The 24,534-nt window shown below is 41.4% G+C and overlaps 1 protein-coding gene and 1 long non-coding RNA gene across 3 annotated transcripts; one reads left to right on the top strand and one right to left on the bottom strand.

The window, feature by feature from the left end:
• Nucleotides 1-518: 518 nt before the first annotated feature.
• On the bottom strand, nucleotides 519-10,708 carry LOC116409453 (hepatitis A virus cellular receptor 1 homolog). Its single transcript, XM_031898112.1, has 7 exons — nucleotides 10,696-10,708; nucleotides 9,566-9,645; nucleotides 4,337-4,727; nucleotides 3,786-3,851; nucleotides 1,938-2,042; nucleotides 1,478-1,514; nucleotides 519-1,128 (listed from the first exon to the last, which is right to left on the bottom strand). Exons 1-7 carry the CDS (start codon nucleotides 10,706-10,708, stop codon nucleotides 1,089-1,091), a joined length of 732 nt encoding a protein of 243 aa, XP_031753972.1. The 3' UTR covers nucleotides 519-1,088.
• Nucleotides 10,709-19,223: 8,515 nt separating this feature from the next.
• LOC116409689 lies at nucleotides 19,224-23,762 on the top strand. 2 transcript variants are annotated; one of them, XR_004221909.1, is made up of 5 exons: nucleotides 19,224-20,145; nucleotides 20,581-20,886; nucleotides 22,798-23,059; nucleotides 23,413-23,493; nucleotides 23,673-23,762. It is a non-coding gene; the product is annotated as an uncharacterized LOC116409689 (long non-coding RNA). The 2 variants fall into 2 exon arrangements; XR_004221908.1 differs by having other exon boundaries at nucleotides 20,581-21,357.
• The last annotated feature ends 772 nt before the right edge of the window (nucleotides 23,763-24,534 follow it).

Here is a 24,534-nt window from a genome sequence, read left to right as displayed (position 1 = left end):
CTTTGAGGCTACACTCCCCAAACTTGAATCACACAGTCATGGGCTCAGCCTGAATGAAAATATGATGATTGTTGGATGCCCAAAAGTGGGCAGAGCTGTGAACAGCCAATCAGATTTTACTTATTGACTTTGGGGGTAACTGCGGTTCAAGGTGTGAAAAGTGTGTCACCAAAAGCCAATGACATTTCTTGAATTGATTTCAGTGTGAAATTTTAACTGCTGCCATTCTCACACGTTTAATCTCCAGGCCTGTGAATCAGCTGGTCTCTTCCTTGTTTCAGGATTCAGAAAGGGTTATATGGGGTGTAACAATAGGAAAACAAACCCAGCATTGCAGACTGCAGCAGAGAGTGAGTGTGTCCAGGGATGGATGCTAAATTAATTTGAAAAAAGGACAAGGGCCCCCCTTTAGATTTGAGGAACAGATTTTTCACCCAAGCAATATATTGTATACAGTATGTATATATATATATATATATATATATATGTTAATATATTATTATAGCAAAATAATATATATATTTTGACCTGCAATCAAAATAAAATGTCTGTAGTCATTGTGCGAATTTTTGTTGTATATATATGTGCCACTGACCTCCGTTTGGAACTGAGCACAGTAAAGCTAGGGGGCAACTCAGGAACTGCTTTCAAGGCAACAAAACAGGCTTAAGAGGCTTGCTTGGGCTCCTGCTGAATGGGAAAAGGTTGTGGATCAATGAGCCCAGTCTGATATTTCCACCACATGAAAATAAGTTCTTATATGTCATGAACATGAATAAAATATCTCAGTATAAATAAATATCTCAGCCATACCTCAGAGTTATTGGGCAGAATGACCCTAACCATACTCTGAACTGTTTAAAGAAGATGGAAGGAAAAAAAGAAAAAGAAAGAAAGGAGGGGGTAGGAGAATTGATTGCACTTTCCTGTACAGTTAGTAAGTGGTCAGTAATAGTCCCATTGTCTGCAATGATTTCCATCATTTTCAGATGTAGCTGGGCATCTACAAGACCTCGGATGCTCATGTACAGCAGGGTTTGCCAAAGACTTTATTCCGCTATAGCTGTGTTATCCACAGTTTAATCTTGTTAACACTCCGGATTCTTCAGAGCATCCAATGGTAAATCACTGGAAAAATAGAAATAATTATACTACTACTGAAATTATCATCATTTCACATAAGAGAAAGTATGTATGTTGGAGTTTCCAGTGAAGCTTAAGATTTTGTCTGCAGGTTTAATTTTGCCCTAAAGACTTGAAATTATTTTCTTTTGTTCATTTGAAACTACATCCCCCTAGGGGTTGAGTGCCCCCTGATCAGCATTTAGTTACACACTAATGTGTCAAATGAACGCTTGAAAAAGTGCTGGGATTTGGCTGAAGCCTAAATGTAGTCCTGTATCTGGTGCTCCCATACATATTACTGGCAATGCTCTAAATGCTATAAATATCAAATTCTTACAATTTATTAACTTACATGACAGCGGTGCTTGCTTTGCCTTCCTGGGCCTTGTCTGCAAAACAGAGACAGAGTTAAGAAACCAACTGGGTTCATGCACAATGGAGGCTGTAAAATACAAAAAATAGGCAGAAGGCACCATATTCCTCGCACCACTTTGCATCTTGCCAGATAAAGGCACGTCTCTCTCTCAATGAAGCTCAAATCCTTTCTCCTTATGTATGCAACACCCGGGTAAGGCACCCAATGCAGAATCTATAAATGTTACATCCCATTATACCCACCAATAAACCTATCATATACAGTTATATGGTATAAGCTTCATGCCATAATCTGCTCCTCGTGAATTCAGTCCTGATAAATGCTGGATGTAAGGGAATTGCATCAGTTTTTTGCACTTCGTACCCTGTATATAGTAAATGACCCCTATTATATAAATAAATGACAATTGTATATTAAGATATTAAAGAATACTTACATCTGCTTAGTATTAGAACTGTAAGTGACATGAGGATGAAGCACAAAAGAATGCTGAGTCTAATGATGTTAATTGCTTTATTAATTTGATCTTCTCCAAAGCCGCCTTTAGAAGGGAAAAGTAAATATTAATATTATTAATTACTCGCACAGCATCTGATCTGGGAACTGGCACTTATATTGTATTGTCACCCACTGTGACCTACAGCACTTATATTTGCCTATTTGTGTCTGTAAGTTTAAGATTGTAAGCTCTACGGGGCAGGGACCTCCATCCTCTTGTGTCTTTGACTCTTATTGCAACTGTATCTTGCATTTATTTGTATTTATGTATTTGTATTTATTGTTATACTTTGTATTTATCTTATTATCTTAATAACCCCCTGTTTGTATTAATGTATTCTACTGTACAGCGCTGGGTACATATAAATAAAGATATACATACATACAGTACATTATTATTACTCTGGATAAAATACACTTGTTTTATGTTGCTTGTGGTGCTGCATCAGTTCATTCCCTTAAACATTGCTCTTGTTTCAGGAATTCTTAACCTATGTCCCCTAAACCATCAGGGCTGGGCAGAGCATGTAAAGCTGGTGTAGCCTTTACAAGGGCCCTTTATAAGCCTTAGATGCAAAGCAGTGCCATCCTACCAATTCTAGAACCCACCAGACTGCAAGGTCCTTTGGTGGTTATTGGATGTGGGACCCACCATATATAAATTATTTCTGTTGTGATATGTAACTATAATGAATGCTTTTCAGATGAGTAGGCCAACACACAAATACTAATATTTCCATTTGTATCTCTACCACAGTAGCCAACAGGTTTTAATTTAAAAAACAATAGAGATCAGACACTATAGGCAGTTATTTATTTACAGTAAACACTAAACCAGGGATCCCCAACCTTTTATACCCGTGAGCCACATTCAAATGGAAAAAGTGTTGGGAAGCAACACAAGCATGAAAAAAGTTCTGGGGGTGCTAAATAAGAGCTATGATTGGTGATTTGGTAGCCCCTATGAGGACTGGCAGCCTACAGGAGGCTCTGTTTGGCAGAACACTTGATTTTTATGCAACCAAAACTTGTCTCAGATCCAGGAATACAAAAATAAGCACCTGCCTTGAGGCCACTGGGAGCAACATCCAAGGGGTTGGGGAGCAACATGTTGCTCCTGAGCCACTGGTTGGGGATCACTGCACTAAACAATGGGCCGTGGGCTATGTGTTGGTTCACACCCTACAATAAACCACAGAATGTACCACCAAGAATCAACAATAAATTGTGCAAAACTATAAGTTCCATTTGAAGCAGCGTAGGTGGTTTTTCACGGTGAGGGTTTTTTACGGTGAGGTTGGGGAATGCCCTTCCTAGTGATGTTGTGATGGCAGATTCTGTTAATGTCTTTAAGAGGACATGGATATGTTCTTGAACAAGCACAGTATCCAAGGCTATTGTGATACTTAAATCTACAGTCAGTATTAGTGTTTGTATATATAGTTTATGTATGCAAGTGGATAGATTGGTTTTCAACCCTATGTAACTATGTAAGAACCTGTTTTAATCTTACTCCCACTATCTAAGTGGGGGATTTTACTAGGTTTAGATTATTATACAGGAATATAATACCATATTGTGCGGGTGTTTATTTCCTTGACATATTACTGCAATTTCTGAACTTAATAGTGCCATAGTACTACAGTCCCACACACTATTTATTCACAATGGGCCCTGCTGACACTGACTGCCCCTTTGAAGCACAAACACCTAGACCCCATCACACTTGTGCCTCAATAATTTTGCAAACAAACAACACAGTTTCCAATTGTTGGAAGAGTCAAACCTGCAGGCAGGGAGGTGGTGGCCTCATTGACTGTATATCCGAAGCTTGGGGAAAACCTGGTTCCACCTGTAAATAGAATTATAAAGAAACACATCAAGGCCAAGTTCTCTTTTGCCTGTAGTTTAGCCAAGAAGCACTTTATGCCTTTATATTCGTATAGGACATGAGATAATGTTATAACATTATGATAGTATTATAGCCACTTTGGTACTGTATTTATGGGCCAATCAGTTTCCTTTCAGTCATGTGAATCTAGCTCAGTCTCATTCGTCTGAGGTCTCAGATTCCCTCTGGTGTAGTAATGGGACAACACTGCAGCCCAAACATAGTGCCAGGGTTATTAGAAGTTCATTTACTGTAGTAGAGAATCCTGATGCATACTGTACTGATTTCCGTGCAGCCATGCAGTATGAATCAGAACCAGAAGTCAATAAAGTAAGGTTTTAGATGGAGAAGACAAGGAACCTTGAAGGGGTGTGTATATGGAATCTGAGGAGCAATATCATTACAGCATGTTGTAGTTTGTTCTGAGGTGCATGTGCCCCTCTCACCTTCCTGGACAGTAACATGTATCCGATTCTTCTCGTAACTCAACCCTCCAGGGGTCTCCACCCGGCAGCAAAAGGTTCCTGAGTCACTGGGGGTCAGTCCAGTGATAGTCAGAGACCCGTCCCCCCGTGTTATGTTCCCCCGTAACTTGTATCTCTCGGATACCGTCAGAGTCTTCTCCCTGGTATTAGTCCATATGATCACTTTGTAACAAGAGCCCGAGCAGCTGGACTTCCCCCAGCATATTTCCGCAATGCCTTCCTCAACTGAGTAAGTGCAGGGCAAAACCAGGGTATGCCCCTCTAAGGCAATCACATATTCCTCTGCTGTCCATAGGCCTGTGAAACAAGCAACATAGGCAATGAGAAAGGGAAAACACTTATTCAAAGGGTCCTGTTAAAATGACTCCAAGGGTGCAAAGGGTATAGCCAGACTGTATAGGTAACTGGTATCATAGAGACCATAGACATAGAAACTGCATCTCATGTTGGCTTTTGGCCTGTAGGAGAGTTATCTATACAGCTCTATGAGTGGAACCCAGAAATACCAGTATCATCTCATTAACATCAGGTTCAGTATTTGATTCTGTTACAGTCTAAATGGTCTAATATCATGTTTATTTCATGCTGAAACCCCCAAAACACCTATAAAATGAATATTGCTCTAGGGGTGATTTATTTAAGGGTGCAGCCTACTGTACTTCCAAACCCCTTATTGCCCTTTGCAACTCTAATTCTGAGACTGACCCCACCATTTAGTTTTGTATTTGCAACTCCAATTTTTAGATTCTGTCTGTTTGTGTCTTTGGTTTCTTAAAGGGGCGTCTACAGTCTTTCAAGGGAATAGAAACCCAAGAATAACATTTTTCTTTAATGAAAGTAAATGTAATTCTAAGCAATTTTCCAATGTACATTTATTACAAATATTCAATGGTTTTAAAGTTATTAGTAAAGGTCATGGCTTTTAAAAGCAGTGTCTGTCTCTCCATTTCCCCACTCCTGGCTCTGACTGTAAGCAGTATTGGGAATTAGCTCTCAATAGCAATTACATTTACTAATAACTTTAAAACCATTGTATATTTGTAATGAATGTATATTAGAAACTTGCTTAGAATTACATTTTCTTTAACTGGCCAACATTTTGTTTTTGGGTTGGCATGCCCTTTAAGATACTACAGAATCACGCAGCAGTAGGTCCCCCAGCCTTTCCTGTGGCATACTAAATATCTGGGTTAGTGAGTGTAAAGCAATAGGAGAGCGGTTAATGTGACGGTTGTGGTCTGCTAGTAGGTGCTACAGAAATGTGGTGTGTAATACACTGCTGGGGCACTTTACCTTAAAATGAGCCTTTAGTATGATGTAGGTCTCTGCCTTTATTTTCTACTCTTTCCTGGTTTTAAGCTTATTCTGCAGATTTCTACTTCTTAATTGAAACCATTACCATTAGAAAAATAGTATGGAAAAAAGAACATTAATACCAATACAAACAGACAAGCAGTTAGAATGTTACATTTTAAAACAAAACACATTTAATGGTACAGAGTTTAACACTCCTGTCTGAATGATCAGATTAAATCCATTCATTCTGCCTTCTCTCTATTTATCCTAAATCACATGGCTGTTCATCTAACCAATCAGACTGTGCTATTCCATAGTTTTGGAGATCTACCGAGCAGTGCATTGTTGCAAAGGAGAAACCATATACTTCAAAGGTGCTGAGCTTGGATATGCAGACTGTTTGCCTGCAAAAATGATTGTTTTAAATGCACACACCGGGCTATTTATTTGGCCAATGACGTTGAGGCATTCCATAGCACTTAAAAAATTTCTCTGAAATGCAAATGTTTTTCAATGCAAAGAGCTTTTTTTTAAAACCAATTTCCTATTACTGTAAAGATGTAAAGCTAATTTCTTGCCCCAGCCAGTGCACGCATTCCTTAATAATTGTAATTCCCTGGGATTTGATCTATTTCCCTAGTATCCTCTGTGCCACCCTGGGCAAGTGAATGCACAGTATAGTAAACCAAAGCACTATACTTGCAGTGTCAGACTTGGGCTCTGACCTATTTGCGAAATTCTAAAAAAAAAATGCCGGTGACACAGGATGCAGGGGTTTAACAATGTGCAGGGCTGTAAGATAGTTAAGCTGGCCATTCACGTACTGATATTATCGTGCGAAACCTCGTGGCGACCGATATCGCAAAGGCTGTATCAAACGCTTTAGCAAAGTCCAAGTAGATGAGATCAACTGCCATTCCAGCATCGAGGTTCCTACTCACCTCCTCATAAAAGGCGACTAAATTAGTCTGGCAAGATCTGTTACAGGTAAAACCATGCACAAACTTGTGATTGTGATTTGCAATGTGTTCAAGTACCCTATACCTTATTAACCCTTCCAAAAAGCTTTCCTACTACTGATGTCAGACTAACAGGCCTGTTAGCTACACCATGCAAGCATAGGATGACAGTGCTTTTTTTGTATTTGGGTAGGCTAATTAAGACATTTCTACACAGATTCCTTCATAGTATCCCAAGGCCAATTCCATGTATAGTACCTGCAATAATTATGAATTTGGAGCAGAGAAGTAGAATTTGCTTGACTGCCTGCCTTGCCTGAGAAAAAGTAGGAGTCAGGGAGTCAGCGGTGACTAGAGAATCCCACTTGCAGTCTTTGATGCAGGTTAATTTTTGGAGCATGTATATTTTATATTTAGCCCCTTTACTTATGGTTTAGGAGGGTCACTAGCTATAATAATAACATTGTATTTTCTGGACAAGCAAAGGCTGTAATAAAGAGACATACCAATTAATAATGCTCCCCCTATTTACTAAGGCCCTAAGGTCTGTTTCTGGCTGGTACCAATCTTGGCAGATCTGCACACTTCCCATTTGAATGATTAAATCTGGTACTTACTTGGAAGAAGGAGGAAAACAAAGGAAATTCCAAATGAAATCACAGCCATATCTGGTTGTGTGCCTGGTTCTACCGCTAATGGCTACTACAGTTCTGATCAGGTGAGTCCAGTTCTGATCAGTCAGACAAGTACAAATCAGCTCTCCTACAGCATGACAAAGATGATAAGTGAAACCCAAACTGCTTAGGCTATATAAACCAGCGATAGTAAGAGGAAGTCTTTAAATGATTGTGAGATCACACTTTGCTGACAATTGCGCAATTACAAATCTGCACGTTCATAAATAAGCTCATTTGAACCAGAAAAGTACATGAACATAAGATATTTCTTTTACTCAAGAACCATATGTTGATCTGAAAATTAGAGCTGTCTTTTGGAGGTATAATAGGGGTGACTGGCCAAGCCATGTTGAAATCTGTCTTCTATGTTATAAAAAGATCTATTGTTTTGCCACCCAACCACCCAATGGCAGGTAGTCCACCACCAATCTTATGGTTTATGCAGGCAAACAAAAAGGCTATCAGCTAAAATTGAGATGGAAATTGGTAATGCAGCTAGGAGTAAAAGGAATCCAAAATTATTTTTTAAATATGTAAACAGTAAAAAAAATGAAGCAAGAAGGGGTGGGAACCTTATTATCACAGGGGGGTAAGTTGGTTGATGAGAACGGGGAAAAAGCAGAAATTTTGAACTCTTTATTTTTCATCTGTCTATACTGAGGAGCCAGCTAATTAAGGTTTCCCTTTCAATAGACCCAATGCTAGTAATATAACTACTGACGCGTGGGTCACTCGGGAGGAAATTCAAAAGAGACTTGAACATGTAAAGGTAAACAAAGGTCCAGGGCCGGATGGGATTCATCCCAGGGTATTAAATGAGCTGAGCGCTGTGATTGCCAAGCCTCTTCACTTAATTTTTCAGGATTCATTGAGGTCTGGCATGGTGCCGAGAGACTGGCGGATTGCTAATGTGGTGCCGTTATTCAAAAAGGGATCCCGTTCTCAGCCTGAAAACTATAGGCCTGTTAGTCTGACATCAGTAGTAGGAAAGCTTTTGGAAGGGGTAATAAGGGATAGGATAGTTGAATACATTGCAGTTCACAATACTATTAGTTTGTGCCAGCATGGTTTTATGTGTAACAGATCTTGCCAGACTAATTTAGTCGCCTTTTATGAGGAGGTGAGTAGGAATCTCGATGCTGGAATGGCAGTTGGTCTCATCTATTTGGACTTTGCTAAAGCGTTTGATACAGTACCTCACAGAAGGTTAATGATCAAATTAAGGAATATTGGCCTAGAACATAATATCTGTAATTGGATAGAGAACTGGCTGAAGGATAGAGTACAAAGAGTGGGGTAAATGGAACATTTTCTAATTGGACCAGTGTGGTTAGTGGGTACCGCAGGGGTCAGTCCTTGGGCCTTTGCTTTTTAACTTGTTTATTAATGACCTGGAGGTGGGCATAGACAGTACTGTTTCTATTTTTGCTGACAATACTAAATTGTGCAAAGTTCAATGCAGGATGTGCGAACAAGAAGATCCTTGCCCATTTGACCCAAATGAAGTGACCACTGAGGAGGTGGTTTCTTGAGCACACTTTCAAATCCTTCTTCAACACCTATGCTATGCTATAAACTGTGTTTCATGACTACAGAAACTCGTCTATTATAAGATATTTACTCCCCAGTTTTAACATTGTTACTGTCGAATATGTTTCTTCTCGGGTGGCAGTAGTGTCTCTGAGGTCTGCTGTTGTGGTGGAAGGGGATAAACCAGCAAGTACTAAATATTTAAAGGAGAAGGAAAGGTAAAAACTAAGTAAGCTTTATCAAAAAGGTCTATGTAAATACAGCCATAAGCACTCACAGAAAAGCTGCACTTAGTCCTCTATCAAAAGAAACACAGGATTTCTTGTCTCATTTTTTTTAAACATGTTCTTAGGGTATTTGACTTCCTCTCTCAGAAAAAAATCCTTCATTCCCAGGGCCAGAGTCTGTGCAGTTCTCTCCTCTCTCCCGCCCCCCCCCCCCCTTCCATAAGAATTCATAAAAACTCTCCTCCCCCCTCCTCGATTAGGAATATGTGATCTGGGCTATAACGGTTGGACAGCAAGCAGGAAGCTATGAAGACCAAGCTAAAATGGCAGCTGCAATCCTAAACAAACAGAAAAAGCTTCTAGGGCTGTTTACTCAGGTATGATAAAGCTTTCTGCAAAATAAAAATCCTTCGGCCTTTTACGGCAATAATTCCTCTCTACAACACCAAAAGCCAACTGGTCCAGTTTGCATCCCATCATGTACGTATGTGCCTAACTTACCCAAGGGCTTGATCTCTCATCCCGGACTCTCTGTCTTCCGTTCTCTTCTTTCTCTATTTTTGATCTGTGATTGTGGAAGTCTGTAAAAATAAAAAAGTTGCAAAAATTATACAAAAAAAAATTTTTTTTGAAAAAGTCCTACAAGCACTACTATAAGGTGTATGAGAATAGGGGTGCTCCCACGCAGTACCCCCTCCTGTCACAATCACTGCCTGCTCTATGCAATGTTTCCAACTGATCTGTATAAGAAGTGGGGATAAGTGACCAATAGGGTTGCCACCCATCCAGTTTGAACCAGACTGCCGGTATTTCAGGGAGCTGCCCGGTTTAAAACTTTCTCCCTGGTTTATAATAATATATATATTTTTTAATAAACTTGGCCGCCCCAGGTGGCCAGGACCCCAGAGGCAGCGCTGTATAGATGAGTAGGTAGAAGAGCAAAGGGAATGATACAGGGTGCAAGTAGGAGGGGTTAGGAGGGATACAGGGCCAGATGGATAACTAGAAGCAACACAGAGCGCCACAGCATGATCTTTTAGGGCCCATGAACCCTGGGAAGATGCCCCTCTGGCTAACATTTACTGAAACTGCACATCTTAACCCCCTGGAGCTCTCTCTCGCTCTGTCTCCCTCAGTCTCTCTCTCACTTTCACTCACTTACTCTCACTCACTCTTTCTGTCTCTCCCACTCTCTCGCTCTCACTCTCTCACTTACTCTCTCTATTTTTCACTCCCTCTCTGTCTCTAACTCCCTCTCTCACTCACTCTCTGTCTGTCTCTCTCTCTTTCACTCACTCTCTTTCTCTTGCTCACTCTGTCTCTAACTCTCTCTCTGTCTCTCACTCACTCTCTCACTTTTTATGCCAAAGAGGACTTAGTGACTGGGATAGGGGGGAGTAACCAACTAATGGTTCCCCATAATATGGGGGTTTGTGTAACATGCAGGGCATATTGTGTTACTGGCATGGGTCAGGGTGCGGTGCCACTTCTTGTTTCCCAACATGCTATTTAGAGAATTGTTCAAGGCCCAACAGCCAAGCAGCCCGGTCACTGCCAGAGTAATGAATGATTTGTGCCCCACCCATCTCCATCTGCCCCCTGACTAGAAGAAACCAGCCCCCCATACATACCTGTATATACCATTTCCCCTACTAAAGACAAAGCCCAGCCTATGGTTAAGAGTGTCACCCCCATCTCTCCCCACTATTCAGTGAGTGAAACCATGGCTGATGAATGGGCGGATCTTTCCAACAGATATGGCAGCACAGTAACTGGGCTGACTCAATAGGCCACACGTACAAAGCAATGCACTGGGTACAGAATAAGCTTTGTATGTACTGCACGTCTAAGGGCAAATAAAGCCCATATGAACCTTGCTCATCAACAGGGTACATTTCCCCTTTAACAGCAGCGCCTGTCATGTGATGAGAGGTGCCTTCACCCCTAGGAATGTGACAGTTGGTACAGTCCGTTGGTTGACACAGACCCAGGATCTAGCACTTTTTCAGGGCTGCCAGCAAATATATACTTTTAACATTTGGTGGCCATACAAATTTTTGTTCCCAGTACTGACAGGCTGCTAAGAGTTCTGCCCTTTACCCTGGGTATTTGCCCTGCTCTTATGTACCAACCTTAACATTTAACTGATTTTAACTGAGTACATTTCAATACATTTTTCTTTTACAGAATATATTAGTAAAGTCTCAAGTACTTTGCCTTCAAGCACCCCGAGTGTGGGGGGCAATAGGGTACATGGTTACCCAATAATACAATAATCTGGCCTAGTTGCCCCAAAAGCACTTATTGCCCATATTTCATATTCCCTGCATTAAATGTATCCTATGATGGGGGGGGGGGGGGTTATCAACACTGGCACCAATCAGATTTATGCTTTCATAGTTCTACCTGCAGCTGGTATGGGATAACCTATCACTGCTTGGTTGCTATGGGTTACTGCCATGCGCAATCTTGCCCAGGGTTGAATTAGGAACAAGAAACATTATTTACTGACATAAGTAGAAAAGTGCTGTTACTCATAGCGACCACACAGACATTTTACATCAGTATGGTACTGTCCTCACTCTTACTGAACCAGTGCTAATTTCTGATTGGCTACAATGAGGAAACTTACTGCATTTTGTAAAGTGAGGCCTAGTCCCTGCTAAAAGTGACACAAAGCTCAAATTAAGTGTAAAATAAACAGATCTCTCTCTTACTTAACCCACGCCTTATTCCTCATACTGTCATGTTACACATGCATTGTTGTTCCATGCTTTGCCTTTCATTTCATTTGTTCCCATCTCTCTCCCCGTAGTTTCCCCATTTTTCTGTCTGTGTGGTTAACCCCACCCCCAGCAGTATCTCTAGACTCCATTTTATGTACACACATATATTTGCTGGAGTGGATCATATTATGATCTTTTGACCTACTGTATCTTGAGTGATCACTGTTATCAAGATCTTCACAGTTTGGAATAAACGTCTCAATGATCTCCAAGGTGCCATTCTGATTGGGTCAACTATCTGCCAACACTACTGAGGTTGTAAGTTATTGCTATCTCAAGGCAACTTGATAAGTTATAGAGATCACACTTGCAATGCTTAGAATGGGGAGGCAGAACAGTCAAAAGATCTATTGATAGCTCTGGAATATAATGTGATATGTTACACAAGGACACTAGGGGGCTGATTTACTAATCCACGAATCCGAATCCGAATGGGAAAAATTCGGATTGGAAAACGAACATTTTGCGACTTTTTTGTATTTTTTATGCGCAACTTTTTCATAGCCATTATGACTTTCGTGAATCGTCGTGACTTTTTCATAGCCATTATGACTTTCGTGAATTGTCGTGACTTTTTCATAGCCATTATAACTTTCGTGAATTGTCGTGACTTTTTCATAGCCATTATGACTTTCGCAAATTGTCGCAACTTTTTCGTATTGAGCGCTCGAAAAAGTCGCAAAATACTGATCATTACGAAAAAAACGCATACGGACGCTTTTCGGACGTTCGTGGATTAGTAAATGTGCCCCTAGGAATACAACGACAGCACCAAAGCCATTGTCACACAAGCCTGTATATGCCAGCATACTTGCCACACAGCACACAGCAGCTTTCAAGTTATCAGCAGTGCAGTGACTGTTTATTGGAATTTGATCATACAAATCTGCTTGCCCCTGTAAGTCAGGGGTCCCCAACCTTTTTATCACCACGGGCCGGTAGGAGGCAAAACAAAATTTCCACAGACCGGAGGCAGAGGGGAGGGGGGCGGGGGCACGTAATACATGCGACGCGCTGGGGGGGTGCGCTGCGGCCCACAGCCATGCCCGGAACTGGTCCGCAGCCCGGCGGTTGGGGACCCCTGCTGTAAGTGACAGTGAAACCTGTCTGCATTGCCTTGCACACAGGCCCTGCAAACCTCAGCTAAATTGATACATTTCTCTGCTGCTGAAGGACTTTAGCATTAACTCCTTCTCTGCCAGCACAATGTCTCAGCACAGCACTACACATTCCGTGGAAGCTGATCCACAGCAAGAATTAGAAGTTCTTTCAGATCAGGAATTAAACCCTGAACCCTGTGCAAAACCAATGCGCACAACCAAATTGACTTGGAAGGCTCAACAAATGTTTGAGACTGAAAAAGAAGCATTGCTTTCTAGTATTAACCACTCATGGTCCAAGACTGTTAACTGTATATCTGCTGTTTCTCAACCTGCCTTTGATCCACTGCAGCTTGAAGGCACTCTTAAACAATTGCTATCCATGAGAGTTACCAGCAATTGTGTTTTAAATGTACACTTCAACACTTCAGAGTCACAGAAAGAAACAAAGGAATTTGATGAGTTGAATCTAAACAGAGACAGCTTAGTATCTCAAACAAAGACAAAGGCAGAAGTGCGAATCACACAACTTCATGAATCCAGATCTCATTGTTCTGTATCTGGGAGACACTCCACGAGATCCTCCAAATCCCTACAATCAAGATCTTCCATTCTCAGCCAACAGCTTAATAAGGCAAGTGCAGACGCAGAATCCGCTAAGGTTCAGGCAGCTTTCGCCCAAAAGAAGGTAGAAATGGAAGCAAAAGCGGCAAGAAAGCAGAAATGGAAGTAGAAGCCGCAGAAATGGAGGCGTTCGAAAAGCAGTGTGAGCATGCCACAGCTCTGGAAAGGCTGAATGTTTTAGAACAAGAGAGTGGAAGAGATTGTGGCAGTCCAACAGACACAAAGGGTTACATGGAACGCATTACCAACTATGTCTTAAACCAAAGCAGGACACATTCTCTTGCATCTGACACGACTGGTTCAGATACTTCTCCAAAACTACAGCTCCCAGTCACCATGGCTGCATCAATCAAGACTATGGCTGCATCTCAAGACAATCTATCTATTTATGCTCCAGTACATCCAGCCACTGCTTCACAGCCGCAACCCAACACATCTATGGACTCTAAACCATTGTCAAGGTTAAATGTTTATGCACCAGCCTTTGTCTCTAACTCTGTTCCACCAGAAGCCATAAATCCAAGGTCTGAAAACACAGATTTGTCGCAGTTTGCTAAATACATGCTCCGCAGAGAACTTACTAAGACAGGCCTCACTAAATTTGATGACAAACCTGAAAATTACAGAGGTTGGAAATCCACCTTCAAGGCCACAATGAGTGAACTAGACATCACAGCTACAGAAGAACTTGATCTGCTCATCAGGTGGCTAGGTCCCCAGTCTACTGAAGTATTAAGAGACTCAAAGCAGTGCATATTGACAACCCTGCTGCAGGACTTAGTGCTGCTTGGAACAGACTAGAGTGTAGCTTTGGCAGCCCAGAAGCAATTGAGGATGCCTTATTCAAAAGGTCGCAAGATTTCCCAAAGATATCTGGCAAGGACAATTTAAAGTTTCAAGAGCTCAGCGACCTTCTTTTGGAGCTTCAGCTCACCAAGGCTGACATTCATCTCCCTGGCCTTAGTTACCTCGACACCGTCCGTGGAGTCAACCCAATAGTTTCCAAGCTACCATACAGTATTCAGGAAAGGTGGGCATAGCTTGGATCAAAGTACAAGGAAATGAATCAAGTTTCCTTTCCTCCCTCATTTCATCAGGAAAATTGCAGACACTAAGAATGACCCAAGTTTCTTCTTTGGGGAATTCAACCCTCCTGGTCTACCTGCTCCAAAGCCCACAAGCCCACGCATTGCACACAGAGACCACAGACATCCAGTGTCAGTAAAAAGGACTGAAGTTCTATCTAACCTACTACACTCCCTCAAAGGACCGATCAAGGCGACAAAATTGAGAACCCATATCGTCAATGCCCCTTACATAACAAACCACACCCGCCCAGGAGATGTATTGGCTTCAGGAAAAATCCTGCAAGAGCGCAAGGAACTCTTTAGAAAATTTGGGATCTGCTTCAAATGATGTGCCTCCACAGAGCAGCTTGCTAAAGACTGTAAGGCTACCATTAAGTGCATAGAATGCAACAGAAATGACCACGTACAAGCACTTCATCCACTTCAATGCAGTCTCTCTATGTCCACAGATAACCCTCCTGCAGCAAAGCAAGGTGGGGAGGAAACGGACCAAACGGCACCTCCTACCCCAGTATCACCTACATGTACTCTAGTCTGTGGAGAAGGACTCCATGACAAATCCTGTTCAAAAATATGCTTGGTTCGTGTGTATCCCAAGGGTCAACCTGAAAAGGCTGTAAGACTGTAAACAATTTTGAATGATCAGAGTAACCGATCAAATTTATTTGACCTGTTAAACATAAAGGGAGATGCCCTACCCTACACCCTGGGCACCTGTGCTGGAACTACAGATCAGGCTGGAGAGGCAGTGGTCTTGTAGTAGCTCCTCTAAATGGCGGTATAGAAATACCATTACCTACTCTCATTGAGTGTAACCAGCTTCCAACTAACAGGGAAGAGATCCCTATCCCTGCAGCTGCCTCTCATCACCCTCACTTAAGCGATATAGCTGATCATGTACCTGCTCTTGACAGAAATGCTGATGTCCTTCTGCTACTTGGCAGAGATATCCTATGGGTGCACAAGGTCCGCAAACAAATCAGTGGACAACATGATGCCCCATATGCCCAACGCCTGGATCGAGGCTGGGTAATCATAGGCAACGTCTGCCTGGGAAAAATTAGAAGGCCTACTATGGTTTCTTCCTTTAAGACATATGTTCTGCCAAATGGACGCGATACTTATTTTGAACAGTGTCCACATCACTACTGTGTGTAGGAAAGACTATGCTGTGAAAGAACGCAACAGTGCATCAAACAAAGTGATAACTTTGACACCACAGTTTTCGATGTATCCACTCAAGACAATGAGTTGGCAACCTCAATGGAGGACCAGGATGACTCCAACAGTTGGGTAGCATCCCTACCATTTCATGTCCCTAGATGGAGACTACCAAATAATAGTCAGCTTGCAGAAGGACGGTTTATTTCTTTACAGTGCACCCTAAACAGGAAAAGTGAGATGAAAAAACACTTTGTTGACTTTATGCAGAAGGTCACACTGAGCCTGCACCACCACTTAAGAAAGGAGAGGAATGTTGGTACTTTGCATGTTTTGGTGTGTACTATCCTCGTAAACCAGACCAGATCAGGGTGGTCTTTGACTCAAGCGTAAAATATAATGGTGTTTTACTCAATGACCTTCTTCTTTCTGATTCTTCTGAGCAACAATCTTGTAGGAGTTCTGCTTTGTTTGAGGCAAGAATCAGTTGCTGTGATGGCTGATGTTTAGCACATATTTCACTGTTTCATTGTGAAGACAACAGAAACTTTCTCAGCTTCCGATGGTACCACCCCAATGTTCACAAACGACAATGGAAACATGTACAACACCTTGCTGGTGTGTTCTGGAGTCGTTGGAAAAAGGAATACCTTTGCAACCTTCAAAGGCGTAGCAAATGGCAAACTGGCAAACCCAACCTACAAGTAGGTGACATTGTTTTGCTGAAAGATAAAGACGTTCACCGTAACCATTGGGCTATGGGTCTGATATTAAAGACTGTACCAAGTAACGACAGAAAGGGGCGGAAGGTCGAAGTCAAAGTCATTAAAGAAGGCTCACCTAAGCTCTTCTTCAGGCCTATTAATGAACTGGTGCTTCTTCTATCCAAAGATGAGGATGTGTTTCCAAAATAGACTGATGAACATCCTTCTTTCCTGGCACCATCCAAGCCTCAGGACATGGCAACAAGTATTAATGTTGATGTTTGCATTATCTTCCTTGTTCTTCCTTTCCCTCTTGTTTTTCAGATGCTCCAGGACAGAGTGATCATCACATACGTTAGGACTCGACTACTAGTGCCTTTCATTTAATTTGTTCCCATATTTTCCCCTCTCCCCATAGTTTCTGTCTGGGTGGTTAACTCACCCCCAGCAGTATCTCTAGACTCCATTTTATGTACACACATATATTTGCTGGAGTGGATCATATTATGATCTTTTGACCTATCTTGAGTGTTCACTGTTTTCAAGATCTTCACAGTTTGGAATAAAGGTGCCAATACACCTTAAGTTCCGCTCACTTGGCGATGACCCCAAGTGAGTGGATCTTCTCCCGATATCCCCCACCTACGGGTGGGCGATATCGGGAGAATCCAGGCTAATTCAATCGTTTGGGCCTGGGGCTATCGATTTTTAAACCTGCCAGATATCGGTTGGGCAGTCCCCTTGGTAGTGCCCATACACGGGCTGATTAGCTGCCGAATTGGTCTAAGGGACCGATATCGGCAACTAGAATCGGCCCATGTATGGGGACCTTAAACTTCTAAATGATCTCCAAGGTGCCATTCTGACATTCTGATTCAACTATCTGCCAACACTACTGAGGTTGTAAGTTCTTGCTATCTCAAGACAACTTGATAAGTTATAGAGATCACACTTGCAATGCTAAGAATGGAGAGGCAGAACACCTACCTCCATATATATACCAGAGGGTCCTCTTTACCTCTTGTATATATATATATAAACCTCAAAGAACACCGCACTCATCCATAGTGTGAATCCAGGTGCTCTGCAACTTCAGGACGCCGTCACATCCCTCCACAATAGATAGATTTGAAAAAGATGCGGCACACGGATTATTTGAAAAAAGAATCACATCACATATGCGAAGTTGCGGACAAAACACATGCCCTTTATCAAGCCTGTTTTGTCCGAAACGTCCCATATGTGATGTGATTCTTTTTAATACACTTTTTTGCAAATAATCCGTGTGCCACATCTTTTTCAAATCTATATATATCTATGTATGTATGCACAGGCGGATTTTCAATAAGGCTAGGGGAGGCTAAGCCTCCCCAAACCTGCTTGGCACCTTAAAAAAACAAAACCTCACTCCGTTTCTGCACTGTCCTGCAAATCTTCTGTTCCTGCAAACCAATTCTGACTGGATCTGTCTTCTTGTGGATTCTCCAATCATAGCACAGCTTTCTTGACAGACAGTAAAACTGGCCAATCAAAGCACAGATGCACACAGGGATAGGGAGATTTTGCAAACTGAAGGCAGTGCAGAAATGAAGACTGAAAGGAAGAATCTGCAGGCTGTAAACTTTACCTGAGAAACAACTCTCAACTTTTGCTGCAGATTTTATCCCACTCCCATAGGCACTACTCACAGGCAGGCACTATACACAGGTACTATACAGGTATTATACACAGGTGCTATACGCAGGTACTATACACAGGTACTATACACAGGTATTATACAGTTCTAAAGGCTGAATCACTAGTTGAAATTAAATTGTTTTTTTGCATGACCTGACATTTATAATATCCCTGTCCCCTACCCTGACAGATGGTAAGTTAACTCTTTCCCCCTTAAAAAGCTCATACTGCTTTTATATATTTGTTGTTTTTTGCACTTACTATTTTGTTTTTTACTTTTGTCATTGTATTGTTCATTTATAGTAAGTTACAGTGGGGCCAATGCTGTGTATCAGTGCCAGTGTAATAGTGCCAGGGCCTGAATATCTGCCATCAGTACCCACTGCTTCTAACTGTATATAATGTGCTTGTTTTATAAATACAGACTGCGTCACACTGTATATAATGTGCCTGGGATATCAGTACCCACTGCCTCTCTCTCTATAAAACTAACTAAAACACAATGTTAATGTTTAGTATGTTATAGAATGGCCTATTTCTAGCAACTTTGCAATTGGTCTTCCTAATTCATTTTTTTATAGTTCTTGAATAATTTGCCTTTCTCTTCTGCCTCTTTCCAGCTTTCAAATGGGGGTCACTAACCCCGGCAGCCAAAAAGTATTGCTCTGCGAAGCTACAGTTTTATTATTATTGTTATTTTTTATTACTTATTTTTCCATGCAGGCCCCTTAACTATTCATATTCCCATCTCTTGTTTAAACCACTACCTGGTTGCTAGGTTAAATTAGACCCTAACAACCAGATAGCTGCTAAAATACCAAATGGAGAGCTGCCGAACAAAAAGCTAAATAACTGTAAAACTATTAAAAATAAAAGAGGACCAATTGCAAATTGTCTCAGAATATCAATGTCTACATTATATTAAAAATTAATATAAAGTTGAACTACCCCTTTAAGCTAAAATACAAGTGGATGGAGATCCCCTCACAGAAGTGCACGTATGAATACTTTCACATCCTAAGCATTTTAGGGTAAAAAAAGCTCTCCCACCCAGTCAGTGGGAACCGCAAGAGGTAGTTAGGAGGTTTATTTTTTACACCACTAACATCCACTAAGTGTCACATTAGCTGTAGGTCAGTCTGTATATGGCCCATCTTTAGCCTCCCCAAACAAAAAAGTCACCCTCCGACTATGTATGTATGTATGTATGTAATCTGTATTTTCAATATATACTCCAATTTATTTGACAGTGCTCTGGAAAATGTTGGTGCTTTATAAATGTGTAAACCGGAGAATTTTATAGGACATATTAAGAGCTAATTGCGTTATCCCAAATGCTGACTTGTCTGTTTTATTCTCTTTTCTACACAGATTGCTATTGTGCCTTCTGGCGTTCATTGGCTTGTGCTTCGGTGCGATTTTCAGTGCGAATTTTTTGGATATTGAGATTTTTCTGGCATCCCCCTAGTTTGATATAATCTATTCTTATCTGAGCTAGTGGGTATAGCCAGCTTTCATAGAGGGAGACCCCTTGGGGTACCCCAGCCTTGTGCCAGCCCCTCTCATTGAAGCCAGTAACATCGTAGGCTTCAGGATCTGAAGATGGCGACTCGTCAGGACTTTTTAAGACATAATCTTGCAAATCCAATTGGTACATTTATTATTTAATCTGCCTTAAGTACCCTGGGGGGGGTGGTCGGTTTCTTAGGTCCAGTTTGTTAGAGCCCAACAGGTCTTTCTGCATATACATATAGGGGCATATTTATGATATTGTGGCAGCCAATATCATATATATACCCATTTGTCTCTCGTGTTTGCTTTAAGGTAGCGAGACCATCAGGAGTAAGCGAGGGATGCAGGTAAAATGTCTGTTTTTTCATTCCGTGTCTCTCGTGTTTGCTTTTAGGTTGCGGGAGTATCAGGAGTAAGCGAGGGATGCAGGTAATATGTCTGTTGTAATTCCCTTTTCTTCAACTTCACTGGAAACTATCACCTCTTCTTAAGCAGCTCTCTGTCTCTCTGCACAGCATCCAGTGTCTCTCTGTGTTTACCTTTCACACATATAGGTGGGAGCTGCCATACAATATTTTAGACCCCTTCAGTGAATCAAGCTGTTCTTTTTCCCTGGGCCAGTGCTCCTTTTCAGAAAAGAAATGAACCAGCCTTGGGAAAAAATGAACAGAGCACCGCACTCTCATGCTTTCCGGCTTGAGTTTGTGCAGGAGTAATGCAGTATGTAGTGTTCCACCTTTGCCATATCCCTTATTCCTGGCATTATTTGCCATAGAAACACACAATCCTTTCCTGTCACTATTCTCCTCAGTATGTTGATGAATTTTCAGTTGTGCCCCTAATGCTCTTTTCTTTAACTTACAGGAGCTGTTTTGTGCCCTAGACTCTTTAGGGCCCGACAACAACTGCGAGGCCCTCGTTTCTGATTATATAGATTAAACAGCGCACAGACATCCACTCACTGCAATGCATTATGGGACCTTCTGAGTTTGGCGTCACACTGTATCGAATAAGTGCACCTATAGTAGAAATACAATGCAATAGTAGATATAACTTTTATTAATGCTTAGTGGAATTCTTTTTTTCAGGGAACATTTTCTCTTTTGGTATGCCTTCGACCACCACGAGGAGGAGAATATCCCCAACTATTACATCCTGATTAAACATCTGGTAAGAAATCCAAAATACATGTTTATCTAAATAAGGAATAAATGATATGAGATTGTCAGCTCTTGGCCCAGTATATTTTATGTTTGGATCTTTGTCCCAAATGATGAAATGGCACAAGGCTCAGGCAATAACACTGGATGAGCAGACCCAGAGCTGCACTAAACCCAACTAGACCTGTTGCTTAGTAACTATTCCCTTTATCTCATTTAAATGATAGTGGGGTTAAACAGAGCCACGTGTCAGTGTGCATAAAGCTAATATGTGAGGCCATCACAGATATAATGACGAGGCATAAAAACTTATTGGATCTTAAAGAGCTAACTGTGGGTTCATAGGTCTAATTATAAGAGGAATAGCATTGACCCCTTGATTCCTTTCTCACACTGATACTTTCTTTTATGTTACAGGAACAACTGGAAGTACTGGAGGGGATATATTTTAGAATGGACCCCTCTTGCGTTTCAGGCACCTGTAAGTGTCATTATTATTATTATAGGAGAGGTTTTTATTCACTGTGTGTCTGTATTATAATTCCAAAGCTTTTTCTTTCAACAGAGTGTTGTCTCAATATCAATACTAAGAGGTGGGCACCCCTCCCTCCTCTACCACTTTCTATAGAAAGAGGCAAATTTAAAATTATATAGAATTTATTTAGTATTGATATATCACATTAAAATCAAATTAAAAACTTGGCTGGCCAGCCTACCTTATTCACAACCACATATAAGGGTTGATTCACTAAAGTGCGATAATGCTTATTGCATGCTTTTTTGCGCTAAAATAGACGTGAAAAAAAAAAACTAAAAATTATAGAAAAGTACAGTTACTGAGCTTTTGGCAACACAATAAGGACTTTGCAGTGGGATTTATTCAAGTCTGTGTTGGCCCCAGAGTGATGCAGCCGCCAGTTTGCAGGGAAATGGGCATTTTAAAAAAAAGTCGTTTTCCGAACATTATGGTGTGTATGGCTAATATGGCTTGCGCACGAAAAGTAGCGCACATGCGTTAATTAGCGTGCACAACAAGTAGCGTGCTGCATTAATTAGAGCGCGTTGCGTCAAATACCGCACAAAAATTGTCTTTGCGACTTAAATAACGCAAACAGTATCGCGTCTTAATTAACGCAAGTATCCTTTTAGTGATTCGTGTGTTAAGACGTGAAAAATAAGACGCAATAAAATTTTAACGCATGCTATAAATAGCGCTCATTTTCACGCACCTTAGTGAATCAGCCCTATAGTTACATCCATTTAAAACCATAAATGCACTGTATTAGATAGTTTAAAAACACAAAAAACTTTATTTCAAAAACCTTAAATAGCAAGAAAAAAGAGAAAAAAACAGTCACTAAATTATTGTGTTCTCTATGCAGGTTCCACTTCAATTATCCTGGTGGGGTTGGTGAGAGGGAAAAGTTCTCTTGCAGAGTTAATTCCCTTTATATATTCAAGCAAGATTTATATATAAACCAATGTCTCTTATAAGTGTCCGTGCTGCTGTATATAGCAAAATATTACCCCAGTCTTTAGTGGCCAATATAGTTGCACAAGTTAGTGAATTAATTGATGTTACTTATATGATTGTTTTCCACCACCGCAGGGTAATTTTACTTCCAGCCTACACCAACTATTATGGGGCGTCCCCCAGTCGTTATATCCGTGTAGCAAAAATTTTATAAAGGATGAAAAAACAGAACAATCTCACCCAGCATTTACACGTTCTTTGCAGCACTCGCTTAAACTTCACCGCTTGCATTCACTCGCATTAATGACCTCCTCCGCCTGTTCACTTTCTCCCACCAGTAGTGATTGATATAATCAGGAACATTATTAATCGCTGTATGGTGCCATATTGGCACAATAGTGACATTGGTACAAAGCAGTAGTTAACATTGAGTATCTTCTCCCACAGACGCCTGAAGGACATCGCCTGCGCAGTCACTATGTGGCATTTGTTTCTCTCTATAAAGGAAGTTTCCTGGATCCCAACATCAGTCAGTAGGTTATTACACAAGCTCATGTAAAGGAACTATTATAATCATAACTGTCTTCTTTCTTTCCCCTTTGCTCCTATCCTTGTTCTCTTCCCTGCACTCTCAGGCAGTAACATCTACCTTGCGTGGCATAAGGCGCAGAGTTGAAGAAAAGGAAGAGGAGCTGCGGCAACCTTCTGGGTATGTATTTTACATATTAAATGTTCCATTGCAATTACTGACACATAGGAGCAATATACAGACGAGATAAGTGCAAGAGAAATAAAAGCAACTTACGCTTACAACATAACTTTTCCCACTAAAATATGTGCCAGTCTATCGGTTTAGTCTTATGGATTAATACAATATACCAAAGCCCCCGCCCTACCGGAAACTAGGTAGTAGACATTGTTCAAATATTGCAGCTCCGTCCTTGAGGTGAAGCCTATCCCTACAGCAGTAACTGCCCTTTATGGGGAATATTATTTCTCCAGTGATCATAACTGCAGTAACAGCTAAAAACAGTGAATCATTTTCTATTTTTTTCCCTTTAGAAGAACCAGCGTGGAAGCAGCAGAGGACACTCCAGCTGCAGTGATGGAAGGACCACCACAGGGCGGTTCCAGAGACTCTGGGTAACATATTAATTTACTTACAATCTTTTTTCAATTTGCCTGTGCCAGGTGATCAATATACAAGTTAAAGGTGCCATAACTTATAGCTGATATACCGTAGACCATATGATTAAAAAAACTATATTTCTATAATTCATATTTGAACATTTTCTAGACCTTTTTTTTTTTTCCCCCCCCAGCGCTCCACCATAAGATGTTTCGGGGGGGATGCTGTCTCCAACCTCCCCCTGATAATTAATATCCTTTTTTCGTTATGTTGAGGGGTGGGCAGCGGGTGGGTGTAGAGGTGTGGGTAGGAGGTATGTAGGCGGTGCATGTAGAGGGGATGGGTGTGTGTGTGTGGGGGGGTGTCATATATAACATATAAAGCCATGATCCAGGGTGTAAAACCGACTGCCGTTTCTAGGAGTCAGGAATGAACTTTTACCAAGGTGCAGATTGGCCCAGCTGGAGGGTTTTTTGCCTTTCTCTAGATCATCATATGTGTGCGTGTATAGAGAGGGTGGGTGTGTTTGTGTGGGGGGTGAGCGTGTGTGGAGAGGTGGGTGTTTTTGTGTTTATGTTAAGGAGTAGGTGGGTGCATGTGTAGAGATGTGGGTGGATAGGTGAGGATTGGGTGGGGAGATGTGTTTAGAGGGGCAGGTGGGGATGTGAGTAGAGGGGTTGGTGGGTGCATGTAAAGGGGTAGTTGATGTGTGTGTGTGAGAGGTCAGTGGGTAGGGGTTAAATGGGTGGGAGGCACATGTGTAGGGGTGTGTGTGTATGTATACTAATATCAGATATAAAGCCATGATCCAGGGAGTAAAACCGACTGCCGTTTCTAGGAGTCAGGAAGGAATTTTTGCCCTCAGGGATTTTTTGCCTTCCTCTGAATCATCAGCTGTTAGGGATGCCCAACCCACAATTGAATATAAATTGAAATAAACCCTGTGCCCACCAACAGGTTTCCCCATAAACATGTCTCTGTGTTTTTCTTGAATCCCTATGGTGAATATTGGGCTCTGCTGCAGGACATCAATGGTTAATATGTACCTGATGGGG

This window comes from Xenopus tropicalis, chromosome 3 (assembly GCF_000004195.4).
Source record: "Xenopus tropicalis strain Nigerian chromosome 3, UCB_Xtro_10.0, whole genome shotgun sequence".
In the NCBI taxonomy this organism is placed as follows: domain Eukaryota; kingdom Metazoa; phylum Chordata; class Amphibia; order Anura; family Pipidae; genus Xenopus; species Xenopus tropicalis.
The sequence above is the reverse complement of the archived record's forward strand: the minus strand, read 5'-3'. Positions and strand labels throughout refer to the sequence as shown.